Source organism: Acipenser ruthenus, chromosome 33, assembly GCF_902713425.1.
Source record: "Acipenser ruthenus chromosome 33, fAciRut3.2 maternal haplotype, whole genome shotgun sequence".
NCBI classification, from domain to species: domain Eukaryota; kingdom Metazoa; phylum Chordata; class Actinopteri; order Acipenseriformes; family Acipenseridae; genus Acipenser; species Acipenser ruthenus.
In genome coordinates this window covers 4838098-4862823 of record NC_081221.1, presented here as the reverse complement: position 1 = coordinate 4862823, position 24726 = coordinate 4838098, and the positions used below count along the sequence as shown (strand labels likewise).

The window sequence follows — 24726 nt, the reverse complement described above, 5'->3', positions numbered from 1 at the left end:
TGAAAAACGATGTCACCACAATAAGCAGCACAGTTGCTGCTTTCGATTGGTCCATTATTTTGCCATTAAAATATGCTGTCATTCCAGTTTTTTTTTTAGCAAATCACTTTTGAAAGTGATGTTGCTGACAACCAATCAGAGAACTGGCCGTAACTGAGGTGATGATATTAGTAACGGTATTAATAATAATAAAAAACAACTTGCAAATCAAAAATGTCTGGTCTCGGAGGTAGTAAACAAACTCGTCAAGAGACTTTGATCCAATATTTTGGCAATAGTAGTAAAAAACAGAAGATCGTTTGTTGTATGGCAGAAGCAGAACCTACAGTGGAACCAGAACCTACAGCAGTTGAAGAAAAAAACATGGAGAAACAGCCATGGCCAAACATCTGGAGTTCTGAGGTATGGGAAGAAAAGAAACAATTTTACACTTTCCTTGACTGTGCGGATGGTAATCTGGGCTGTCGTGTTTGTAGACGTGTTTCTGCGCTGTCAGTTTTGAAAAGTCAGGGTGTTTCTCTGTCTTCTGAGTGGAAAAATTACAGTGTTGGGTACAATGGAAAAACTCGAGAGCAACAGCTACGATTTTTGCGAAAAAAGATAGCTGAACACAAGAAATCCAGCTCTCATAACAAGGCCACTGCATTGTTACAGCAGAACACAGAGGACATTATTGGGAAATGTGTTGACAGTGCAAAAAGGCGAGATCACGAAACTACCTGTAAAATATTTTCTACTGCTTACTACCTTGCAAAACAAAATCGACCCTATTCTGATCATCAGGCCTTACTGGAACTGCAAGAAATAAATGGTGTTAATGTGGGAACTGGTCTTCATTCCAGATACAGCGCCACTCAAATTATCAACCACGTTTCTGATGAAATGGTCAAAAAAGCCTGTGAGAGAATAATACACATCGATGGAAAAATTGCTGTGTTAATTGATGAATCAACAGCTCTGAATGGTTCCCCAGCACTTATTGTGCATCTCAAATGCGAGACAGACAAGACACGTGACCCTCACTTCATGTTTTTGGAGTTAGTTAAACTTTTTGATCAGTCAGCTGAGTCCATAGTGTTAGCGCTTACTAAGTGTCTTCAGAAACATGGGTTTGACCATGCATACTTACAGAAGAATCTTGTTGCATTTGCAAGTGACGGTGCAAGTGTAATGCTTGGGAAAAAATCTGGTGTGGCAAAATGAATTTCAGACATGTACCCCAACATCGTTGTCTGGCACTGTCTAAATCACAGACTCGAACTTGCAGTTGCCGATAGTGTTTCTGAGACTACTGGCATGAACCATTTTCATTCTTTCGTGGACAAGCTATACTCAGTCTACAGTAGATCAGCACTAAATCAGCAAGAACTCCGAAATTGTGCAAAGGAACTGGATGCTGTCTTGAGGAAAATTGGTCGTGTAATGGATGTGAGATGGGTTTCCAGTTCGTTCAGGACTGTCTCCACTGTGTGGGAAAGTTTTGAAGTTCTGTCGACTCATTTTAAAGCTGCAGTAAGCTCTAAGCGGACTTCTGCTGAAAGAGCGACATACAGCGGTCTACTGAAAAGGCTGTGCTCGCCAGAATTTCTCATTGACCTCGGAGTTATGTACAATGCCTTATATGAACTTTCACTGCTGTCAGAGATTCTCCAGAAACGGACTACTACATTGCAGATAAAGTGGCACGTAGAACAGTAAGGATTTTTGAATCCATGAATGAGAATGTAGGTACAAAGACTCTTGAAGCGCAGATAGCTGCCATGGAAGGAAGGAACATTTAAATCTATAGTGCTGACGTCGAATCCCAAACATGTAAAAATAAATCATAAACAATTCCTTACCAAACTCGCCAATCATATGAAAGAACGACTTTTTACAACCACTGCATCAAATGAGAAGGTATGAAATAAAGAAGGTATGTTCATAAACCTACAGATTTTTTAATTTTAATAGCTAGCCTAATTGTTTGCAATTAACGAGCAGAGGGGGGCGTTAATTTCAGTTTCATGTGTAGTATAAAACTGCAACTCAGATGTATATACAAATAAATTATAAACATCTGCACTCCTGTCAGTCTCATCGCAGGTGCATAGGCTAATGTAAATATAAGAATAGAAAAACACTCCCGCACAGTATATGTATTCTGCAAAATCTCACTTTTATTATTTACTTTATTTAATCCTACTCAAAACTACAAAACGCGTATATATATATATATATATATATATATATATATATATATATATACAGTGCCTTGCGAAAGTATTCGGCCCCCTTGAACTTTGCGACCTTTTGCCACATTTCAGGCTTCAAACATAAAGATATGAAACTGTAATTTTTTGTGAAGAATCAACAACAAGTGGGACACAATCATGAAGTGGAACAAAATTTATTGGATATTTCAAACTTTTTTAACAAATAAAAAACTGAAAAATTGGGCGTGCAAAATTATTCAGCCCCTTTACTTTCAGTGCAGCAAACTCTCTCCAGAAGTTCAGTGAGGATCTCTGAATGATCCAATGTTGACCTAAATGACTAATGATGATAAATAGAATCCACCTGTGTGTAATCAAGTCTCTGTATAAATGCACCTGCACTGTGATAGTCTCAGAGGTCCGTTTAAAGCGCAGAGAGCATCATGAAGAACAAGGAACACACCAGGCAGGTCCGAGATACTGTTGTGGAGAAGTTTAAAGCCGGATTTGGATACAAAAAGATTTCCCAAGCTTTAAACATCACAAGGAGCACTGTGCAAGCGATAATATTGAAATGGAAGGAGTATCAGACCACTGCAAATCTACCAAGACCTGGCCATCCCTCTAAACTTTCAGCTCATACAAGGAGAAGACTGATCAGAGATGCAGCCAAGAGGCCCATGATCACTCTGGATGAACTGCAGAGATCTACAGCTGAGGTGGGAGACTCTGTCCATAGGACAACAATCAGTCGTATACTGCACAAATCTGGCCTTTATGGAAGAGTGGCAAGAAGAAAGCCATTTCTTAAAGATATCCATAAAAAGTGTCGTTTACAGTTTGCCACAAGCCACCTGGGAGACACACCAAACATGTGGAAGAAGGTGCTCTGGTCAGATGAAACCAAAATCGAACTTTTTGGCAACAATGCAAAACGTTATGTTTGGCGTAAAAGCAACACAGCTCATCACCCTGAACACACCATCCCCACTGTCAAACATGGTGGTGGCAGCATCATGGTTTGGGCCTGCTTTTCTTCAGCAGGGACAGGGAAGATGGTTAAAATTGATGGGAAGATGGATGGAGCCAAATACAGGACCATTCTGGAAGAAAACCTGATGGAGTCTGCAAAAGACCTGAGACTGGGACGGAGATTTGTCTTCCAACAAGACAATGATCCAAAACATAAAGCAAAATCTACAATGGAATGGTTCACAAATAAACATATCCAGGTGTTAGAATGGCCAAGTCAAAGTCCAGACCTGAATCCAATCGAGAATCTGTGGAAAGAACTGAAAACTGCTGTTCACAAATGCTCTCCATCCAACCTCACTGAGCTCGAGCTGTTTTGCAAGGAGGAATGGGCAAAAATTTCAGTCTCTCGATGTGCAAAACTGATAGAGACATACCCCAAGCGACTTACAGCTGTAATCGCAGCAAAAGGTGGCGCTACAAAGTATTAACTTAAGGGGGCTGAATAATTTTGCACGCCCAATTTTTCAGTTTTTTATTTGTTAAAAAAGTTTGAAATATCCAATAAATTTCGTTCCACTTCATGATTGTGTCCCACTTGTTGTTGATTCTTCACAAAAAATTACAGTTTCATATCTTTATGTTTGAAGCCAGAAATGTGGCAAAAGGTCGCAAAGTTCAAGGGTGCCGAATACTTTCGCAAGGCACTGTATATATATATATACAGTTAAGGTTTCGAAAATACATTTTAGAAATGCTACCATTAATTTCAAATAGCTTATTCTTTCAGGCTTCTTCCGAGGTGAATTGCCAAAAATATGAAAGTCTTCTTTCTGAGCTCTTGGTCCTGGATCCATTTCGAGATTTTAAGGAGAACAACGGAAGAATTCCAGATGATTTAGCTCCACTTATTAACTGCACACGTGTGATCCTGTGCAGTACTGCTGAATGTGAAAGGGGATTCAGCCAAATGAACTTAATTATAACTGATCAGCGTTCCAAAATTTTAATCAAACATGCTTCAGCCTTAATGTTTATCAAGCTTCATGGACCCCCTTTGAGACAGTGGAATCCAAGCCCTTATGTGACCACTTGGTTGCGACACAATCATCGATCCGCAGATGACAGCCGTACACGGGTGGCAGCTCCAATTTCCAGCGACTCCCCTGACGCTCTGTGGCAGTTCCTATAGTTGACTAAAAACAACCTGTGATTGGTAAGTGCAAATTTTAATTTTCTAGAGGGGAGATTTTACAGAAATTTGTTAAGTAAAATATATGTTATATAAATTATTTTTTAAAAAAACCAGATTAAATCGCGTTAAATGGAAAGTGGGCGTAACTGTTAATACCTTGTTAACTATTCAATTGATTCTCATTGGGACCACTCCGGTACTTTTTTTTTTACCACTACACCACTGCTCGGGAGGCGACTGCAGGAGGGGAGCCAGGACCAGCGGCGGTGCTAGGGTTGGCCCTCTTCTCAGCCACTGTGACCCTTGCTCTGCTCAACAGCCTATGCAAGGGTGGCTGCGATCCGCCAGCCTCCTGTTCTGGTCCATCCTGTCTTGAAGGGAGAGGCAGCTCCTGCTCCTCTCCCTCGGGTGGTGGTGGTGGAGGCAGAGGCAGCTCCTGCTCCTCTCCCTCAGGTGGTGATTGTGGAGGCAGCTCCTGCTGCTCTGCTCCTGGCGAGGCGGCAGGGGCTCCTCCCCTTCTGGCTGCGAAGGCGGCAGGGGCTCCTCCCCTTCTGGCTGCAAAGGCGGCAGGGGCTCCTCCCCTTCTGGCCACAGCGGGAAAACCAGCAGGAACGCTCCCTTTGCTGGTGACGGCGATGGAGGCGGAACCAGCAGGCATGCTCCCTCTGCTGTTGGTGGTGGGAGCGACCCGCAATCCTCCCACGGCGATGGAGGTGGAACCAGCATGTACTCTTCCTCTGCTGGAGGAGGTGGGAGCGGCAAGTCGTCCTCCCACGGAGGTGGTGGCGGAACCAGTAGGAACTCTCCCTCTGTTGGTGGAGACGTGAGCTGTAGACGTTCGGCCTCCCCCCTTTTGGGCTGTGGACGCACCGGCTCCTCCCTCTTGGGCTGTGGATGTTCGGCCTCCCCCCTCTTGGGCTGTGGATGCACCGGCTCCTCCCTCTTGGGCTGTGGACACTCGGCCTCCTCCCTTTTGGGCTGTGGACGCACCGACTCCTCCCTCTTGGGCTGTGGACGCTCAGTCTCCTCCCTCTTGTCTCCTCTCCTATAGGTGTAATTCCATTCCGCGGGGAGGGGGCAATTAACTGGGAAATGCCCCCGCTCCCGACAGATGCAGCAACAGTAGGTCTGGCTTATGTTGTGGAGGAGGGCTTCCCAGCTGATCTCCTCCTGTGTCTGCTGTTCCTGCAGCTGCTGCTGTCTGCAGCTCCACCTTCTTCCTATCCTCCATTTTCCTCCCATCCTTCTTCCTCCTCACTCTCCTTTCTCCACACACAATAATAAAAAAAAAAAAAATGAAAAAACTGCAGTACCCCTCTTCTGCCTGAGTCTAGGAGGCTCTGGTGATCCCACGCTGGACACCACGTGTGATAGGGTGACTGGGCGGTGACATCAGGCAGAAGCAGGAAGGTAAACACACACCAGGCAAGTACTGCAGTTAAAGTAAATGACGCGGTGCGTCTCTTTATTTTTAAATAACAAAAATAAATAAAAAGTTTAAACAAAAAGAAACTGTGCTCACAGAGCAAAAATAAATCAGTAAACAAAAATAATCACAAACACAAAATATATAAAACACAGGTCAGGCTGGGCAGATTGCCTTCACTGTTCCTATGTTTAATTTTAGTTTTGTTTTCTGTTACTTCTGTTACTTCTGTCACTCCGGTTGCTCTCTCCTCTCTAACACCCACCACGAGTGCCGAGAGCTGCAGGCTTTTATAACAGGTGACCATCTCCCGATTAGCAACAAATTAAATCACCTAATTAATTCTGGAGACGGCCACCTTCTGCACGAATTTTTAAATGGGGCTTCCCATTCACGCTACTAAACAAAAATATTTGGCTATGCCGTCACTAACAAAACAAAATATGCGGCGCTTCGCCGTCATACATTTAAATACAATAAAACAAATAAACAATACAAAATAACACAGGGGCAGAGGGGGAGACCCCTTTCTAAAATAAACAAACCCTGTACAGGGCTGCTCGCCCTGTTACAGTCCCAAATTCTGCATTTTCGAATTCAGGACAGTTTTTGAGATATTCTGCTAGTTTCTAAGTCATGCATGCACAGTTTACCATAAACTGGACCGTTAATTCATTTAAGAGTAACCCTTAGTACATGAATCAAAGTTAATGTATTTTTTACTCTCCCCAGAAAACATTTAGGAACATGGTATACCAAAAAAAAAGGGCATCTCATTTGCTTATGTAATGTCCATCAATATATAGTGAGACATACAGGTTTATCAGAACTTCTGGGTTTAAGAGACCAGTGCCCTTCAACAACTTCAAATAAATCCTATTGTATTGTATTAGTCAACATTTCCCTTATCTGTTCCTGATAGTTTATACTGTAGGTCAGGGTTTTTCAACCTTTTTTTGAAAGGAGGTTTCAGCTCGAGTACCCTTTTACAATTTTCGCTCAACCAAACGGTACCTCAGTTACAATAAAATGGAGAATAATCTGATGACCCCCCCCCCCCCCCTTGTTTATTTAATAAATGTGGGTGACAAACTGCTGGTTTAGGACAGAACAACAAACAGTAGGCTTAATTCTTAAAACTTTTAACTACAAGTATTTGGATGCACAGAATTAAAAAGACAAGTATTGGGTTAGGAGCACACCTATTTTTTTGTAACTTTGACGGCCTTTTTTAAATTTTGACAGCCTTTTGTAAAAGTGAAGGCCTTTTGATACCCAGCATACACTGCAATACCCAGCAAAGTTATACACTGATATTCTGATGGGCAGCAGTGTGGAGTAGTGGTTAGGGCTCTGGACTCTTGACCGGAGGGTTGTGGGTTCAATCCCCGGTGGGGACACTGCTGCTGTACCCTTGAGCAAGGTACTTTACCTAGATTGCTCCAGTAAAAACCCAACTGTAAAATGGGTAATTGTATGTAAAAATAATGTGATATCTTGTAACAATTGTAAGTCGCCCTGGATAAGGGCGTCTGCTAAGAAATAAATAATAATAATAATAACAGCAACTCAAATGAAGTTTGTAATTGATTATGTTCCTCAAATACACAATAAAAAGTGATATTTATAGGGTATACAGTTATACAGCGATACAGTGGTTTCGGACATCTAAGAACAGGTACTGCAAGCATCTGGATTCATACCCAGAGGTACTCTGTAGCCTCCTGGGACATTCACAGCTTGTTTGACACCCTCTTGTAGTTGCCCGTTTCTGCATATAAAGCAAAATGTTGTTTGTCAATCTCTCTTTTTTCTTATCAATCAGTCTTTGCAGGAATCATTCCAAAAACACTTAAATCAGTTAGGGACTACCAGTCTGACACTACAGGCCTTTAAATTGCAGTACCAATTTGCAAGTTGCTAAGTGGTTGTGTTCCTCATATTTGCACTGCAAAGTGATATTTTAAAGAATAGGGTATATAGTGCTTTTTTTCGCCTCTGCTCGCTTTTGGTGCAAAACTATGCTCCGATACACTCAAGCTGATACTGTGATCACAAAACACTTGGAATGGACTTAAATTGGTGCTTATGTTGCATAAATACACTACAAAATGTGCACATTTCAGGTCTTATATATAATGGACATTTTTTGTATGTATTTTGCTATAGGAAATCGTGGTCGGGGGGTGGGGTGGGGGGGGGGGGGGTCCTCCTGTCGTACCCCATGAGTCCACAAATCTTGGGCCAACAAACTCGCTAGTACTCTCTTTAGATGCACAACAGTCTTAGCTAAAGAAAATGGGTTCCTTTGAGTTCGTACGACCCATGACCGCCATTGGCCGAGCCTTACCCCGATGGTGTTTTTATAATGGGATTTGCCATAGGGAAGGGGATGGTCTCTTATCGTACCCGTATCTCCACGACCCCTGGGCCAACGAACTCAGAAGGGACTCTTTGCGTGCACAAGAGTCTTAGCTAAAGAAAGACATCGGCCACGGGTTCATACACCACCCCACCGCAAGATGGTGGGAGTTGCCCCAAAGGGGTTTTATAATGGGATTTCCCATAGACATTTCTCAGGGTGCTATATCTCAGGTTCCGGGGGTCCCCGAGACTTGAAAATCGGCACGGGGGTCCACCCCGGGGCCCCTGTCGATCCCTCCAAGCGACGTGTCCCCAGCTAGAAAGGACACCAGTTTAGACCTTTTTTGCCAACCTGGAGCTCAAAAGCTATTGGAAATGCAACCTTGACATGCCATCATGCTGAAAATGTGTAAATTTGATGAAAATGTAGCATTTGAAAACGGGTGGCTCCCTGTGAAAGAGGGCCCCCAGACATGACCCTAGGAAGTTCAACCCGGTTTCTAGGCCCCGGGGTCATGGAGATATGACACCGAAAAGGGTAGTTTTTGGACATTTTTGACAGGGCATATCTTGGGTTCTGTGGGGGTTAGGAACTTGATTTTTTTTTTTGGCGGCGGGGCCCCATGGGAGTCACCATTTTCATGGTTCAGATGCCAGGACGGCTTGGCAAAGTGAAATTTTTCATCATGACATGAGTTTTTGGGTGAACCACCACACCGTTTTAGGGGGTGGTTTGGGGTGCTCCCCTGAGTCTATATCACTTTGAATGGTGGTTCTACGTGCTCGGGTTCGAGAGATATGCCTGAAATGTGTTTCCCAACCCTGCCATAGACATGAATGAGGCTGAACACCCTGAACGCCCTGAAAATATTTTTTGCAAAGAATTGCTACGAAACTGGGCATGTTACATTCAGGCTGGTCTAGAACCCTTCGAACGGTGGTTGTAGGTGCTCTGGTTCTAGAGATATGACTGAAAATGTGTTTTTTAACACTGCCATAGACATGAATGGGGCTGAATACCCGAAAATATATTTTGCAAAGAATTGCTACGGTGGGTGTATGCGTGCAGGGGCTGCATGGTGGTGTGTGCGTGCAGGGGTTGCATGGTGGTGTCTGCGTGCAGGGATTGCATGGTGGTGTGTGCATGTAGGGGTTGCATGGTGGTGTGTGCATGCAGGGGTTGCATGGTGGTGTGCATGCAGGGGTTGTATATTGGTGTGTGCATGTAGGGGTTGCATGGTGGTGTGTGCATATAGGGGTTACATGGTGGTGTGTGCGTGCAGGGGTTGTATGGTGGTGTGTGCGTGCAGGGGTCACATGATGGGTGTATACATGTAGGGGTTGCATGGTGGTGTGTGTGTGCAGTGGTCTTATGGTGGTGTGTGCGTGCAGGGGTTGCATGGTGGGTGTATGCGTGCAGGGATTGCATGGTGGTGTGTGCGTGCCGGGGTTGCATGGTGGTACACATGTGTGGTGGGGAATTGGAGTGCAGGTTTTGTGCAAAAGAGGGGCGGGGAAAAGACTGGGAAGGGTAGGGTAAAAGAAAAATTACTACAATCATTTATTTTCACTTTCGACTCCCAGTCTCCTTTCCCTCACTTTATAATTTTATTTTGTGATTATTTAATTATTGTTAAAATAAACAGCCTTCATCTACTCACAGTTGCAGTCTCATTTCTGTCCAAAAAGAACCTGAAACACTGCAATATATTGATGGACGTTACATAAGAAAATGAGATGTCCTTTTTTCGGAATACCATGTTCCTTCCCAAAAATGTGTTTTAATATTTGCCTTGAATAAAGGAAAACGACTGCTTTAATTAATTTTCATGTATATATTTCAGTGCAATGTAGTTTCTTCATTTTATTTCTGTTTTTTTCATAAAAAAAAAAAAAGATTTCTGGAGAGAGTAAAAAATACATTAACTTTGATTCATGTACTAAGGGTTACTCTCAAATTAATTCACGATCCAGTTTATGGTAAACTGTGCATGGATGACTTAGAAACTCGGCTGTCAGCTGAGTCCCCAAAACTGGGCTGAATTTGAAAATGCAAAGCGACCCAGAATTTGGGACGTTATCTAAAAACCAAAGCGGCCCAGAATTTGGGACGTGATCTAAAAACCAAAGCGGACCAGAATTTGGGACGTGATCTAAAAACCAAATCGGCCCAGAATTTGGGACATTATCTGAAAAGCAAAGCGGCCCAGAATTTGCGACGTAAATGAAAACAGGGGCAGTCCATATGTAAAACTGTGATTACATTAGAGATAAACTAATGTATCCTCCAACAAAACTGCAATAGTGTATACATTTTATATTAAAATATATCGCAAAAACGATTAAAGATATATGCTACTTGAAAGAAAAAAGTACACTACCACAGAAAGCCAATTCTTACATTCGTGCATAACATGATAATTCATATAAAGTAATTACCCATAGTTTGCTATATCAGTACAGCGTAATACCACATTATATTTTAATGGTAAGGTTGTGGAAAGCAGATCACTCTCTCTCTTTGATCACAATGTTAAAAATGCCTGCACGCTTTTCCACTCGTGTGACGACGTATTCATGTGACAGACATGGACCAATCAAAACGCGAGACTGTTATGAGGTTCCTTCTCAAAAACCGGGCCTGTCATAACTCCGAAAAACACCACACAATATACTGCCTCCCATGCTCTTCTGTTCTGCGCATGTGTTAAAAGTTCTGCGCATGTGCAGTTAGCAAAAAGACACTATCATACAGAGAGGCAGTATTGGTTACGACATCGGGCTTATGTCTTCATATTCTTTTACATACTTAGATTTTTAGTAGCTCTAGTGACTTTATTATACAGGAACAACACTGTTGCTAAGAAACCACGGCCTGAGTTCTTGTTCACAAAGCAATTAGAAACATTCCTATTTGCCAGAGCATGAAAAATGACATACAGCGTAGAGAATTAGTCAGTCAGAATTGAATTGTATACAACCAAGATTTAGGAGACTTGAGAATTTAATGCCTGCAATTTTTCAAGCAAGATGGTAATCTTTCATTCATTTTAAGAAACTAAGGACTTCAGATGACCTAGATGTGTTCTACAATGTAGTCCCCAAATAATAAAAAACAAAACAAAAAATAAATAAAACTATAACTTTAAAACATATAAACACAATTAAATACATAATTGATAAATACTTGATATATTTGTTTCATATTTGGGAATTGGTATACTGTAGGTAGCCAAACATGATCCATGTATATAATATATTTATTGTATTAACAAGGTACATGATATATGCTATATTAAATACCTTATAGCTGACTGTGTGTGGCAAAGTGGCTGCTGAGTAGAAACAGGTGCAGAGGTGACGCAATGCAGGAATAATCACACAAAGGAAACTGTAATCCGGTTTGGAAAAGGGGTCTCTTATTTGTAAAAACTCCTGGTCTGGCGACCAAACAATAATCCTCCGGCAATACACGCCAACGTGTAAAGCACGGCAGGAAATAATAATAATAGTTTGCAATCCAAACAATGATAACACGTTATCCGCCCCACAATTATACTTGACACGGTCACCGCTCCGGTGCGTGCAGTAGTGCTTGTGGTGGGTGATAACAAATAGAACAATGACTGTAGTGTTGTTGTTCCGGGTAGTGCTGGCCCAAGGCGACACCTCTGGAGACGTGTTAGCTGTCTAGTGAATTTACAAAACAAAAAGACAATTACTAACAGTGCTATAAACAAACAAAACACTCACGAACTCTTCTCACAATACAATTTGGGAACTCTCCCGGTCCTTCCAGTTCCGTGCTTCTCTGAACCAAGTGAAGGAAAAGATTTACGATCCTCCGTCCCTTTTATGCTATCACGCATTACCCCTTGGTAAACGAGTGCAGCTGTCTCTACTGTCTGCAGCTGCTACGTCATTTCCCTTCTGGGTCAATACGTTCCTGCAATGGAGTCTTGCCTTCTTCCAGCCTGACTGACTTCCCGACCCAGGAAATGAACTGTCAGGCCAGCCTGTCCAAAGACTTCCCCTTTCACTGCTTAGCGCCTCACAGGTCGGGAGGGAGATTTACAACCAAAACTCATTATATTTCTGTCACACTGTGATAGCGATCAAATGATTCTTGGTGTTAGAACTCCCTCCCATAGTACCCTGGACTAAATGGCGTGAAGGTTTACTCCCAGGGTTAGGTGGAAGTCAGCCACCTAGAAAGGGGGCGGAGCTACGGTACACAAACTCAATGCCTCGGACGGGAAACGGCGTGGCATCCGCGGATTGGAGGAGCGGATGCGCTCGTTAACCAAGGGGTCATGAGTGAGGGTATAAAAAGGGGACGTAGTAAAGTGATCAGTTGCTTTGTAAATGGTTAGAGAGAACCTAAAAGGAGAAAGGTGAAAAACATGAGCGTTGTGTTTGTTTCGTACTGTCTTGCTAAAAACTTTTGTTTGTTGTTTAGACTACTAACACGATCCGGAGCTGTAGCCAAAGGCCAGCGCCAAACCGGACACCAGCACTTCCCTTGTTTCATGGAGAACTGTATTTGCACCACAAGCACTAATTCACTCACTAAAGAACCTGTGTATGAGTTTTGTGTTACATGTGGGTGTATAAATAACGGGACTATTGGTTATGGGTCAAACCTGGGGATTATAAATAAGGTGATTGTGGAACGGTGGTGGGCAATTCACTGACACAAAGGAGACAGAACTTCATTTGTAACGCCGCTCAGGCACACTGATTTATTTTTACGCGCAGAGGGTGCTGTTGTCCGTGGCCTGAATACTGGCAACAGTAAACAGGACCACAGGGTTACCAATACTGGTATACAGTCCAGTGCACATACAAGTGCTCAAAAATAATAATGACAACAAAAGGCAAAAGAAAAAGGGAAAATTAAACACAATAATAAAACTACAAACAAAAGTGCTGCTTACGCAGTGCCCCCACTGCTGCTAAGCCGGTCAGAACAGGCCTCCGACCTACACTCAGTTATCCTATACTACTGTTCCCTGTACAGCTAAACACGTCTCCTCAGTATATAATTATTTCTTCTGTTTTTCTTTATACTATTTAAGGCAGGCTGTCTTCCCCAGCTGAGCTTGCCTGGTCCTTTGTTTTACACTGACGTCTTCTGTCAGCGTCACTGTATATTCCCCAACAAGGCCACCCGAATGCACAACCAAGTGCAGTTCTTATGGGCCGAGCAATCTCCCAAGGCCTGCCTCTCAGCGACTCAGAAAGAGGGAAAGCCCACACACTCTCTTCCCCACCTCTCCGTGTCATCGCCATGACTGACAGGCGGATCCTACGAGACTGCTGCCCTCTTCCTGCAGTACCACGCATGTGCCAGATAGTCAGTCCAGATCTATGGCACCACCGGTCCATTCGAAAATCCTACAAACCCATGCCTTCCCGAGAGAAAAAATCTCTGTTTTGATGCAGTTTCCCTGCTCAGTGGACTACTCTGAAGGCATAGGGCTGCAGGGCCAAGTAGCACCACGTAATTCTGGCGTTGTTATCCTTCATCCGGTGAAGCCATGCTAAGGGGGCATGATCTGTAATCAGGGTGAAGTGTCGCCCCAGGAGGTAGTACCGGAGTGATTCAACTGCCCATTTTACTGCGAGACACTCCTTCTCGATGGTACTATAGTTTTTCTCGCAGAGAAGGACCATCCTGCTGATATGCAGGACTGGGTGCTTGCTTCTCCGCTCCACCTGAGACAACACTGCCCCAAGACCTGTCTCTGACGCATCCATCTGCAGGGTGAACCTCCTAGTAAAATCAGGACTGCATAGCACTGGCTTGCTGCACAGCCTTCACTTCAAAGCAAGAAAGGCTCTCTGGCACAGCTCCGTCCACCAGCGCCCGAGCATGACATTTCTGTGTTGGTGTCAGATTATCTGCAATCTGTACCGACCCCTTTTTTGCCAACACAGAAAGATCAGGTCCCAGGTCTGTGACGTCATCTGCTTGCGCCACTAACAAAGCCTCCTGCTGCAACCAAGGCTTCAGCAGGTTTACTTGATAAATGTGCTTTTCTCTCTGTCGCTCCGGCTGGCAGATCTCATAGTCCACCGTCCCAACCTGGCGTGTAACCTCAAAAGGTCCTTGGCACTTCGCCAGAAGTTTGGACAGAGCTGGGTAACAATAGAAGCACCTTATCCCCCGGCTGAAAAGTACGCAACCGGGCCACCCTGTTATATTGGGTCTCCTGTCTGTGCTGAGCCTGTTGCAAATTGTCAGGTCTAACACATACTGGACAGTATTAGTCGAATTGTCCTGCTGCTCCTCCCACATCTCTCTGACCAGATCGAGCACACCCTGGGGTCTCCACCCATACAGCAGCTCGAATGGTAAAAATCCTGTAGAAGCCTGAGGTACCTCTCTGATAGCAAAGAGAAGGGGAGGTTTTGGTTGTAAATCTCCCTCCCGACCTGTGAGGCGCTAAGCAGTGAAAGGGTAAGTCTTTGGACAGGCTGGCCTGACAGTTCATTTCCTGGGTCGGGAAGTCAGTCAGGCTGGAAGAAGGCGAGACTCCATTGCAGGAACGTATTGACCCAGAAGGGAAATGACGTAGCAGCTGCAGACAGTAGAGACAGCTGCACTCATTTACCAAGGGGTCATGCGTGATAGCATAAAAGGGACGGAGGATCATAAATCTTTTCCTTCGCTTGGTTCAGAGAAGCACGGAACTGGAAGGACTGGGAGAGTTGACATTATTATTATTATTTATTTCTTAGCAGACGCCCTTATCCAAGATATCACATTATTTTTACATACATTTACCCATTTATACAGTTGGGTTTTTACTGGAGCAATCTAGGTAAAGTACCTTGCTCAAGGGTACAGCAGCAGTGTCCCTTACCTGGGTTTGAACCCACGACCCTCCGGTCAGAGCCCTAACCACTACTCCACACTGCTGCCCCACAGCGTTCTCAAAAAGGCCTGACGTCACCATCCAGCCCCAGCCAGTAGAACCATGTCACGAGCCGCGCTTTGGTCTTGTCCCTTCCCAAATGACCAGACAGGGGAATAGCGTGAGCAAGCTGCAACAAATCCTCCCTAAAGGGCTGAGGAATGAGCAACGGGAACAAGCTAAAAAATCAGCTCCCATGGCTTCCAACTCGGGATCAGGTCTTTCCTGAACGGAGGCAGCCGAGCCATACCCCTGCGCAGGCTTCGCGGCCTCCTCCCCAGTCTCTTCCCCAATCGCCCCCACCTCAAACTTCTCTGACTCCCTCCATTGCCAGCCCTCATTCTCAGCGGCCTGGCGTTCCCGTTTAGTTTTGCGGGATCTAAATCTATGGCAATAGCAGTCCAGGTCACGAAAGGGAAAGGTCTCGCCAATTACTTCCTCTTTCTTAGCCAATAAGGAGGACGGTGCCGTCATAGCAGCCAACCAGTCTTTAAACTACTTGCAGTCCCATCCCATAACTACAGGCAATCGAGGACACAAGCCCAATTGCACCTGCATCACCTGCTGGCCAATTTTCAGATTCACATACATTGTGGGATAAGTGCGCACATCCCCATGAATACATTTTATATGCACCTGTCCTGTTATTTGTTTATGCCCCGGTGAGATTAAGCTCTCTTGTATCAGGGTGGCGGGTGCCTGCCGTTGCAGCCAAGCACTGCAGGAACCGCTCAACTTCAACAACCTCCACCAGCCTGGCAGTGGTGGTGGCTCCCAGGTTCAACCATCCATGGGCGTAACCCTGCAAGCGGTGCGCGATGGCCCTGGGGTGTTCCTCCGCAGAGAAGCTCTTATGGAGCTGTCTTTGTTTTAAAATGTGCTGAATAATCGTAGGACGAGCAAGTGTACCAAGTTAGTCTTATACTTCGTAGTACTAAGTTAGTCCACCTGAACAGGATCATCTCACGTCCGATTTGGTGTGCTGCAATCAGAATCTTGTTTAGTCCGATTTAGCGGATGATCCACTTGTGGTGATTATCTTCTGGTACGCTGCAATACGGGATTAACAAGTGTACTAACTTTAGTCCAAGCAAGTGGACTAAACCTGCTTAATCCACTACTTTGACGCATCAAGTGGACTAACTTTGGTACGCTGCAATCGACCCAGAACGTTTAGCAATTGTTATTTAATTTATTTTATTTTACCTGCCTGTCTTCCCTCTCGTTCTCCACTCTGAACACTCTCCTAGCAGCCAAACTGCAGATCTAGTTGTGACGGAGGGACTAATTAGCTATCAATTGTTATATTATCCCTCGGTCACATTTGGCATGGGTTTATTAAGTCTGTGTGACTGTCACTGTCAGCTAGTTAAAGAATCAGTAGCTGACAGGCATTTTCACGAGGTATTTAAAACAATGGCACACAATAACAGATAATGGCGGCAACTTTTCGTCTGCGCCGCAAATAATAACAATAAATAATAAAACCCTTAAATAAACAAAGGGGCAGGACACTCCGCCTTACACTTTGGGGCTGCACATGCGGCCCTTGGGACATATTGTAGCGAATCTCAGTTCCGTATCACACTAAAGCATAGCGCCGATACCGCTGTACAAAAGAGCCGACTCCGTTGTAAGGAGCGTATATCAGGTTTATGTCTTCATGTGATTACGTCACCTACCAGACCAGCTGCTGCCTCCCCCGTGCACGCTACAATATCATTGTCTATTAACTCCAAGCAGTTTTAGGAAGCAGAATACATGCTTGGTTACTATAAACCAGTAATGAGTTGTAATGTTTGACGTAAAAAAAAAATACAAAAACAAAATAAAAATAAAATAATAAAATTAATGGTAATGAATTCTCTTACCTGGTAGTGGTATGTGGTACTGTGGCGGAGCAATAGCAGGTGCAGCGGTAAAACTGCACACGGGCCCACGCACTCGGAGGGGTTCGAAAGTTGTTGTTTTTTTTTCTTTATTTTTAACAATGATAATATCCTTCGCATTTATATTTGCATATATTACACATTTGTGTAACTGTAGCTGCCGGTTTGCAGTGCCAGTAATTCAGATTGTATCTTCCCTCATTTCAACAGGTATCGCTATTGTCTTAATTACCCTAACTTTTTTCCCACGAAGGCTGGCACGTCTTCATGGAAGGTTTTGGGGTACTATTCAGCACAAACATTTGCAGTTACAGTACATTCTGTGTGCACGATTCATCCTGTAGTTTAGACTGAAGCTGTTGGGTGCTGCTACGGGCACCAGAATAAACTACAGCAAATCAACGTGCCTGTATTACTGATTTAAAAACACCGGCGTAGATTTAGCTAGGGACGGTAGGTACATGTCCCTACCAATGTCAAGGGACCGTTGAATTGTCCCTACCAATAATTTTGATAAATCTGAAACGTCTTTTGTCATGTTATTTTATCCGATCCACAAAGGGTTAACTCTCTCAAGATCCCCTCGTTGCTACTCCCTCCTCCAAAAAAAAACCAAACCGCTAATTTGATTGGTTTAGGCACTAGGTTCTCAACCGGGCGGTGAACGTTTGAATAATAACGTACTAGTAATAATAACAGTGACGTGCCAAACGATACTCCCGATTTCGCCCTTTGAGTGCAGCGAGTTATTAAAGAGAGAAAAAGAGATAGCTTTAAAAAGAATGGCACCCTGGGATTTGTAGGTGTTTCATTGAGGCGCGAAAGTGAACAAGGACTCGGGAGTTAAAGGTGATTCTCTGGGTTTTTAAAATAGGCACATTTTTCACATTTATTTTAAAAAATAAGAACACATGTAATCAGCTAAATTCGATATTTATTTTGTGTTTGTTGGTTAATGCGTTGTCACATTATTTCAATCCTTCTCCTTCCTCCCTTTGTAACTAACTTACTCCTTGCTTGATATTTTTGTATCGTGTGTGTAAAAAGCGAACACGAACATATATTTGATTGAATGGACAGTGTGACTATCCAGGCGGCTAAATAAACGCTCTATATTATATAGGTAGTCATAAAAAATATATATTAAAAAGTCAAATTAACCGGGGGGGGGGGGGGGGGGGGGTATAAAAAAAAATGTCAGTGGGGCGTGAGTAAAAAAAGGTTGAGACCCGCTGGCTTAGGCTGGACTCTGGAAAGACGCTCATCTGAAGCTGCCGCTTGCCGGTCAGTCTGATATGAGTGTGAGCCACTGACTGAATGAAAGCCAGGTACCGCGGCTGAAGGTATTGTCAGCTCGTTAGCAACATAGTTTGAGAGAATAAACCTACCTACCTACTTGTTTCACAGCTAATCATTATGTGTGTGTGTGTGTGTGTAGAGAGAGAGAGAGAGAGACAGACAGAGACTCAGTGTGCGTGAGCATGTTTTGATATCGTCAACCAACTAACGTTAGCTAATCACTTCAATTTGGCTTTAGGTGTAAAGCATAATGGCAGCCAAAAAAATAAAGGTGGACATAAGGAAGTTTTTTTTACAAAAAGTCAAAGTGTAAGTAGGAAGATGTTGTTAAAGTAATAAACACAATTGATAATGATTCTCATAGCAAATGAAAAAATAATTTACTAATGAAGTTAGCAGAGTCATACTTTCTCTCTAAACAGCATGCATCAATTTATCATTTTATCAGGTGAAAGAAGCAGTGCAACCTGGTAAAAGCAGTACAGAGGCAGGTGGAGCAACAGAGTCGCAGGTGAGGTCTGTAATGGCTTAGTGATAATAAAAGTGAAAGTGTTAGACTCAGTTTTGAGATATATTATTGTTTGAGGCACATTGTGATATGATAGTAGGCTAATGCTGTATAGTAATACTCAGTGAATAAAGTTAGCATAGCCATATATTTTCTCTCTATATGGCATGCATCAATTTATTATTTTATCAGGTGAATGAAGCAATGCACCCAGGTACGAGCAGCAGCACAGACACAGGAGAGGTAGGCAGAGCACGTGAGCGTGCATGTGCTCATGCTTGTAGTGGTAGGGGTAATGGTAGCTTCAGTAAGGCTGGGATAGGTTATAATTCAGGTTATTAGTAATTCTATAGCAGGGATGTCAAACCAGCTTCCAGGAGGGCCACTTTATCGTAGTGTTTTAAGTGTATACCAGCCAACTTCATGTCAATCAGATTATCCTCAATTCATTCATTTCAAGCCACCAGAAGTGACCATTTAACAGCTGTCTCCTAAAAAATGTCTTCCCGGGGGGGCACGCCCCTGAACCCCCCTAGCGATGTGACTCCACCCCCCTAAAAAATTGTGTCCCCACCAATGTTCAAACCAAACCTACACCCTTGTTTAAAAATAATAATAATAAAAAAATTGTTTCCTATGTGAGACAATTTCTGCAAATTTCTGTGCAGAATCGTGAATTCTGTAACAATTTCTGTGATCGCAGAATTGGGAATCCTGGTAGGGTTAGTGATTAAACCTGTTCGTTTATGATTAAAAAATAGTGTAGTGTTGGAAGACGTACGCAAAATAAAGTAGGTGAGTAGAAAACGTTCTTATTACGCACTGTTTAATACATGCTAACAGTCTGACAATTAAATATAGTTCAATATTGAACACTTGATTTGGTATATTTGATGTTTATAAATAAGGGTTAAATTAACTTTTGGGGAGGGGGCCCACAATAAGGTCCTGCACTGGGGCCCATCTTCCTCTTTCTCCGCCACTGATGTGTAGTAGCATTGATTAGAAAGAAGAAGTATGTGTTTGAGGTTAATTAATGCAGTTCCTTTTTTTTTCCTATTAGTACGACAGAGATTGGTATTTAGTGACATTTCTCACGACCAACACCACCAACCCAGGTCTAAAAAACATATTTACACTCCACTCTAAACAAGCACGCGTTGTTCAGGCTGTCAGGTTCATATTCACAAAGCATTATTGCTAATAAACTGGCACAACTGGTTTGCTTTTGCAATTGGGCCGTTATAGCAGTGCACTTAATTACAGCATCAGTTAGGGACTGTAATGTCTTTCTTTTGTTCCTGGTGTATTTGTATACATAATGCAATTAAAAATGAATCGACTTTCAAATAAAATTACATAACTTTCTATTATACTTTTTTTTTTTGGTTTACAACAACCCAGTGACAGATAAGGTGCCACTAGCCAAATAGAAAATTTCTGCAATGTGTAGATGCCTCTAGAATACCAGATATATACTGTGTGTATATATATATATATAGAGAGAGAGAGAGAGAGAGAGAGAGAGAGAGAGAGAATATATAGAGAGAATAGAGAATTTACACAATAATAAAATGAAAAGAGATAGATGCATAGACTCAATACCATGATGCCTGAAGGATTTATTAGAAAGGAATAGTAGACCGTTACATCATCCCTACCATTACTAAATGATATCACCAACACATTAATAGATTGATCAAAAGCCTTAAGTACCTCCACTGTTTGTTCAAACACACGTTCTCTTTCCCATGACAAAGATTTGTTCCATATCGAAACGTTAATGCTCTTTTTATATCCAGCTCAAGTGTGTAACGTCCTGAGAGAGAGAGAGAGAGAGAGAGAGAGAGAGAGAGAGAGAGAGTCAATTATTGACGTTTTTGTGTACAAATGGTATATTTGCACCACACATTCTATGTTACAGTGGGAAAAAAAGCTGTTTTTGCTTGGTAAACAATATGCTAGGGTAGTGTAAATATTGTAAATGAGAACGTATTTTCAAATGGTGAGAAAGGGGAACACTAGTCGTAATCTAATCTAATCCTTACCTTCACCAGCGTGATTTACCAAACCATAATAAATCACATGACCTTACTGCAGACATGTGATAACTTGATTGACAATCGGAGACACCAGTCAGAAAGTGAAGGTGAGCTTCTTCTGCCAATAGAAGAATGAAACATACAGAGGGGTGGTGCTTCTGATAAACGGTGTGGTGGAGCCGGATGAGTTAAATAGTAGTTTGCTGTTTGGAAATAGAAGAAGGAGCTGAAAGTCAAGGTACGTGCTGTACAGTAATGTCATAAAAGTTGTATATTTTATTTATTGAGCTAAGCGTTACATTCGTGAGCCTCTACACTTAACTTACAGACAGTATTAACCAAAACGCATGTTAAAACTATCTTCCATTGCAGGTACTATACGTAAGCGATTTTAGCTCACACATTAAGGTTTTTTTTTTAAATCCCAAAATAGGATATGATTCATATTTAGTTAAGGGCAATATGTTGTTTTTTAATTGATGCCGAGTTTATTTTATTTTGTGATGCTACAAATACTATTAATAATCAAAGAAAAGGACTATGTGGCTTGGGACAAAATCTTATGTTAAAGGGTAAACCATCACACCTTGTGCAATTCAAGATACAGGCCGCGCTACAAGTACATAATTCAATTTGGCACCTCGAAATGAAGGTGCGGTGCATGCGGACGCTTGAAAGACACTTCATCGGGTGGAGCAGCCTTTCCCTTTTATATAATTAATTTATACTTCAAGTTGTGTCGCAACTTTATAAACTTGTTTTCTTCTCCCAGCACCAAGCTGTGTTTTCCCCTTTGGCAATATATTCAGTGTTTGTTTTTGTTTTCAGTGTGTTTTTTGTGGTGGTCATGTTCTTGGTTGAAATTGAGATAATTGCAACATATATTATGCATAACTATATTTTCAGAGAAATCCAATGAACCTCACAATTTTATAAGTACAGCTTAATTATATAATGAAAGCTTATTGTGTTTTATAGTACTTTAAAAAAAAAAAAAAAAAAAAAAAAAAGTTATCTGGGTATTGTATTGTAGTCAGTCAGTTTAGAAAGAACAGTCTACAGTAAGAAACACCGGTGACAGAATGCAAAGTTAGCAGACACTGAACTTGTCTTGACCCTTGATAGAATTGAACAGGAAATCAGAAGTGCTTTGTACTTTAAAAAGTGTTGTACTTCAAAGCACATAGATATCTAACTAGTTTTTTTGGTTTACATTTTTAGGATGTGTCTTTACAATTTTGTTATTTATGAATCTGAAAGTAAAAACAATAGAACATGGTACATGCACATTCGTTTTGCAGTAATTAGATTATAGGTTTTCTGGAAATAATTTTAAATAAAACTGTGTTTATTGAAGTTATTTTAACTATTTATGTAATTTATTTATGGTGTAAGAAAAAACACAATAGAATGTTTTAAGTCAAGCTGACAAACATTTCAGTTGTCTTTTGCGCTAACAATGAAGGCATGAGCAAAGCCTTTTGTTTTACACCTGTTGTCAGTTTAGTGGGACCTAGAACTACATTATCTGCATCTTTCAGAACAACTCCCTGCAGATAACTGCAGTACAGTAATGAAGTTTCACTTCCACTTTGAACATGCAAAAACAAGGTGTGTTCTCATGCTTACAGACTCCTTGTGCACTGTGGTGTACAGCAGAATGTTTTATGAAGAGCTCTGAGCAAAAGTTAATGTGTTGCATTTGTGCTAGTTAGATTTCTTAGCTCAGTTTTCCTATTTTGATTCTAATTTGCTTCCCCAGGACAGGTCTTTTCAGAAACAATGTTTGTTGGAATAGTAAGGATAGCAAATTAACTAAGCAGAAACTGCTTTCATTATAGGGTAGAAAGTGCAGTTTTTAGACTTAATTGGATTTCTCACACGTTTAATGTAATGTAGCCCTTTTTAAGCTTTACATTATTGTGTCTGTCCACTTCTGATTTAAAAGAACAGAGAAACCGGCTACTTGAGGCTAGCCTTTCAGAACCCTTTTTTACAAAAAATAATCTCAACATACTTCCTTATGTGGCTATAAACTTCTGTTTACGCCTTAATGCTTTCAGCGAGCTGTAAAAAAAAAAAAAAAAAAAAAAAGACAGTTTGTTTTGTCTAAGAGTTATTGTGACACAGTTCTGTAGGTGGGTTTTGGCTTCATTTCACTGTACAGTTTACTTTCACCTTGCTTAGCTAAACCCGAGCCACCGGATTGAACAGACCAACACTGTGGGTTATTTGGTTTTAAAGCAAATATACTGCAACTGAGGCCTCCAGCAGGCTGTTCTTTTCCCCGTAAGACCCCTAAAACGTCATGCTTGTGGCTTGCTTTATGAATTTGCTAAATCAAACCTTTATTTCTTCTGTAATTATAGATTGATTAAAGATAAAGTTGACTGCTATTGTTTTGGTATACTGTAGCATTTTACAATAGGCTATTTAACAAGCATAACGTTTGCACAGAAAATGCCATAGCAAACATGAATCAACTTTTAAAACTTTACAACTAATACAGGAAACAGCTGTGGTTGCATTCAGTACAGTATGTGCACCTGTTTGTTCTGTAATTGTGTTTTGTAGCAAATGCTTTGTATGCCGTGCTCCCTACTGTAGGCCAACAACTTTCTCGCCACAATTATAATTATACAGTATTGTTAAATATTACAACCACACACACCAATTATATTAGTTTTATTTTGACTCTGTCTCTCAAAGCCAGATAGGCATGTTAATACATGCAGCTGTGAAGGGTTCTACTGTATTATGTTTTTAAGCTCTGGATTTCTGGTTGGGGAAACAAAATATAATTTGAAAAGGGATCACTTTTTAAGCCTGTAGACTTACCATTTTATAAACCAAGCCATCCTTAACCTTTGTTTGCTGTAACCCAACTTTTTTTAAATGTATTTCTACGCAATAAACACAGGTAAAACAGTTTGCTGGATTGAATATAATGTTTTCTTATTAGGGGTTACAATATTTATAAATATATACAGTTAAAACTGTCTATACTGGTTGTTTCTTTGATCAGCAGTAACTATAAAACAGTCGGTAGTATCAAATGTTGTAAAATAAGCTTTCTAAATGTCATTGTGATTGAAGACATTGAGGCAAACTTGTAGTCAAAATGTTTAATGCATTTTTTGTTCTCCTTGGAGGGTCCATATTTGCCCCTATTGAAATCCATTCAATTGACTTTAATATCATGAACTTGACCATTTTCCCTTTGCTTTATTTTATTTTGCAGGGAACCCATGATAATGAGTATTTAAAGGAGGAAGATTGCAACGCCCCCATTGCCAAACTCCACTTGTTTCAATAGCAGTCAAATTGTGAACTTCTACATGGTAACTTCTCCAAAAGCATGCAAATAAAAATTGAAGGGGGAGTCCATTGGTTCAAAATGAGAGTACATTTGCACTCTGATGCTTAAGAACCAAGGGTTTCATCTTTGTGAATTTAGCCACTGGTAACTGCGCTGTGTTGAACTCTTCATCTTCCCAAAATGATCTTATTCCTACAGTCTGTTACCATGGTTAGTGAAACATGTGTGCGTTGGGAAGCCAAAAAGCTTTTTAAATCCTTTTTTTTCTCAATTTCACTTTTTTGTTGACCAGAAATATGACACTAACCTTATTGCGCCAATACGGCACCTTCTGAGGTCTGGTTTCGAATCTGGCTCAGGTCACAAGTGACATGAGTTAAGTTTAGCCCACAGTGCACATAGTGCCGTGAGTTTTATTAATACCAGTTGAAACTGTGTTTCAGGCCCCTTTTAGTCAGAGTTTAACACATATTTGCACTTGTGTTCTGTATCTCTTGGTCACATCTAAGTTAAGCTAATAACCTGTCAAATTAATTTTAAGAATGCATCCTAATGTTTATAGCAGTCTAGTATGGGGGATTCCATTTTAGAAAAGTC

The 24726-nt window shown here is 41.8% G+C and overlaps 1 protein-coding gene across 1 annotated transcript in view; it reads left to right on the top strand.

The window, feature by feature from the left end:
• Window positions 1-24191: 24191 nt before the first annotated feature.
• Window positions 24192-24726, top strand: part of LOC117433375 (uncharacterized) — a 53006-nt gene continuing 52471 nt past the window's right edge. Inside the window, exon 1 of the mRNA XM_059006582.1 lies at window positions 24192-24339. Coding sequence (XP_058862565.1) covers window positions 24310-24339 — 30 coding nt within the window. The 5' untranslated portion in view covers window positions 24192-24309. The remainder of the gene's footprint in view (window positions 24340-24726) is intronic.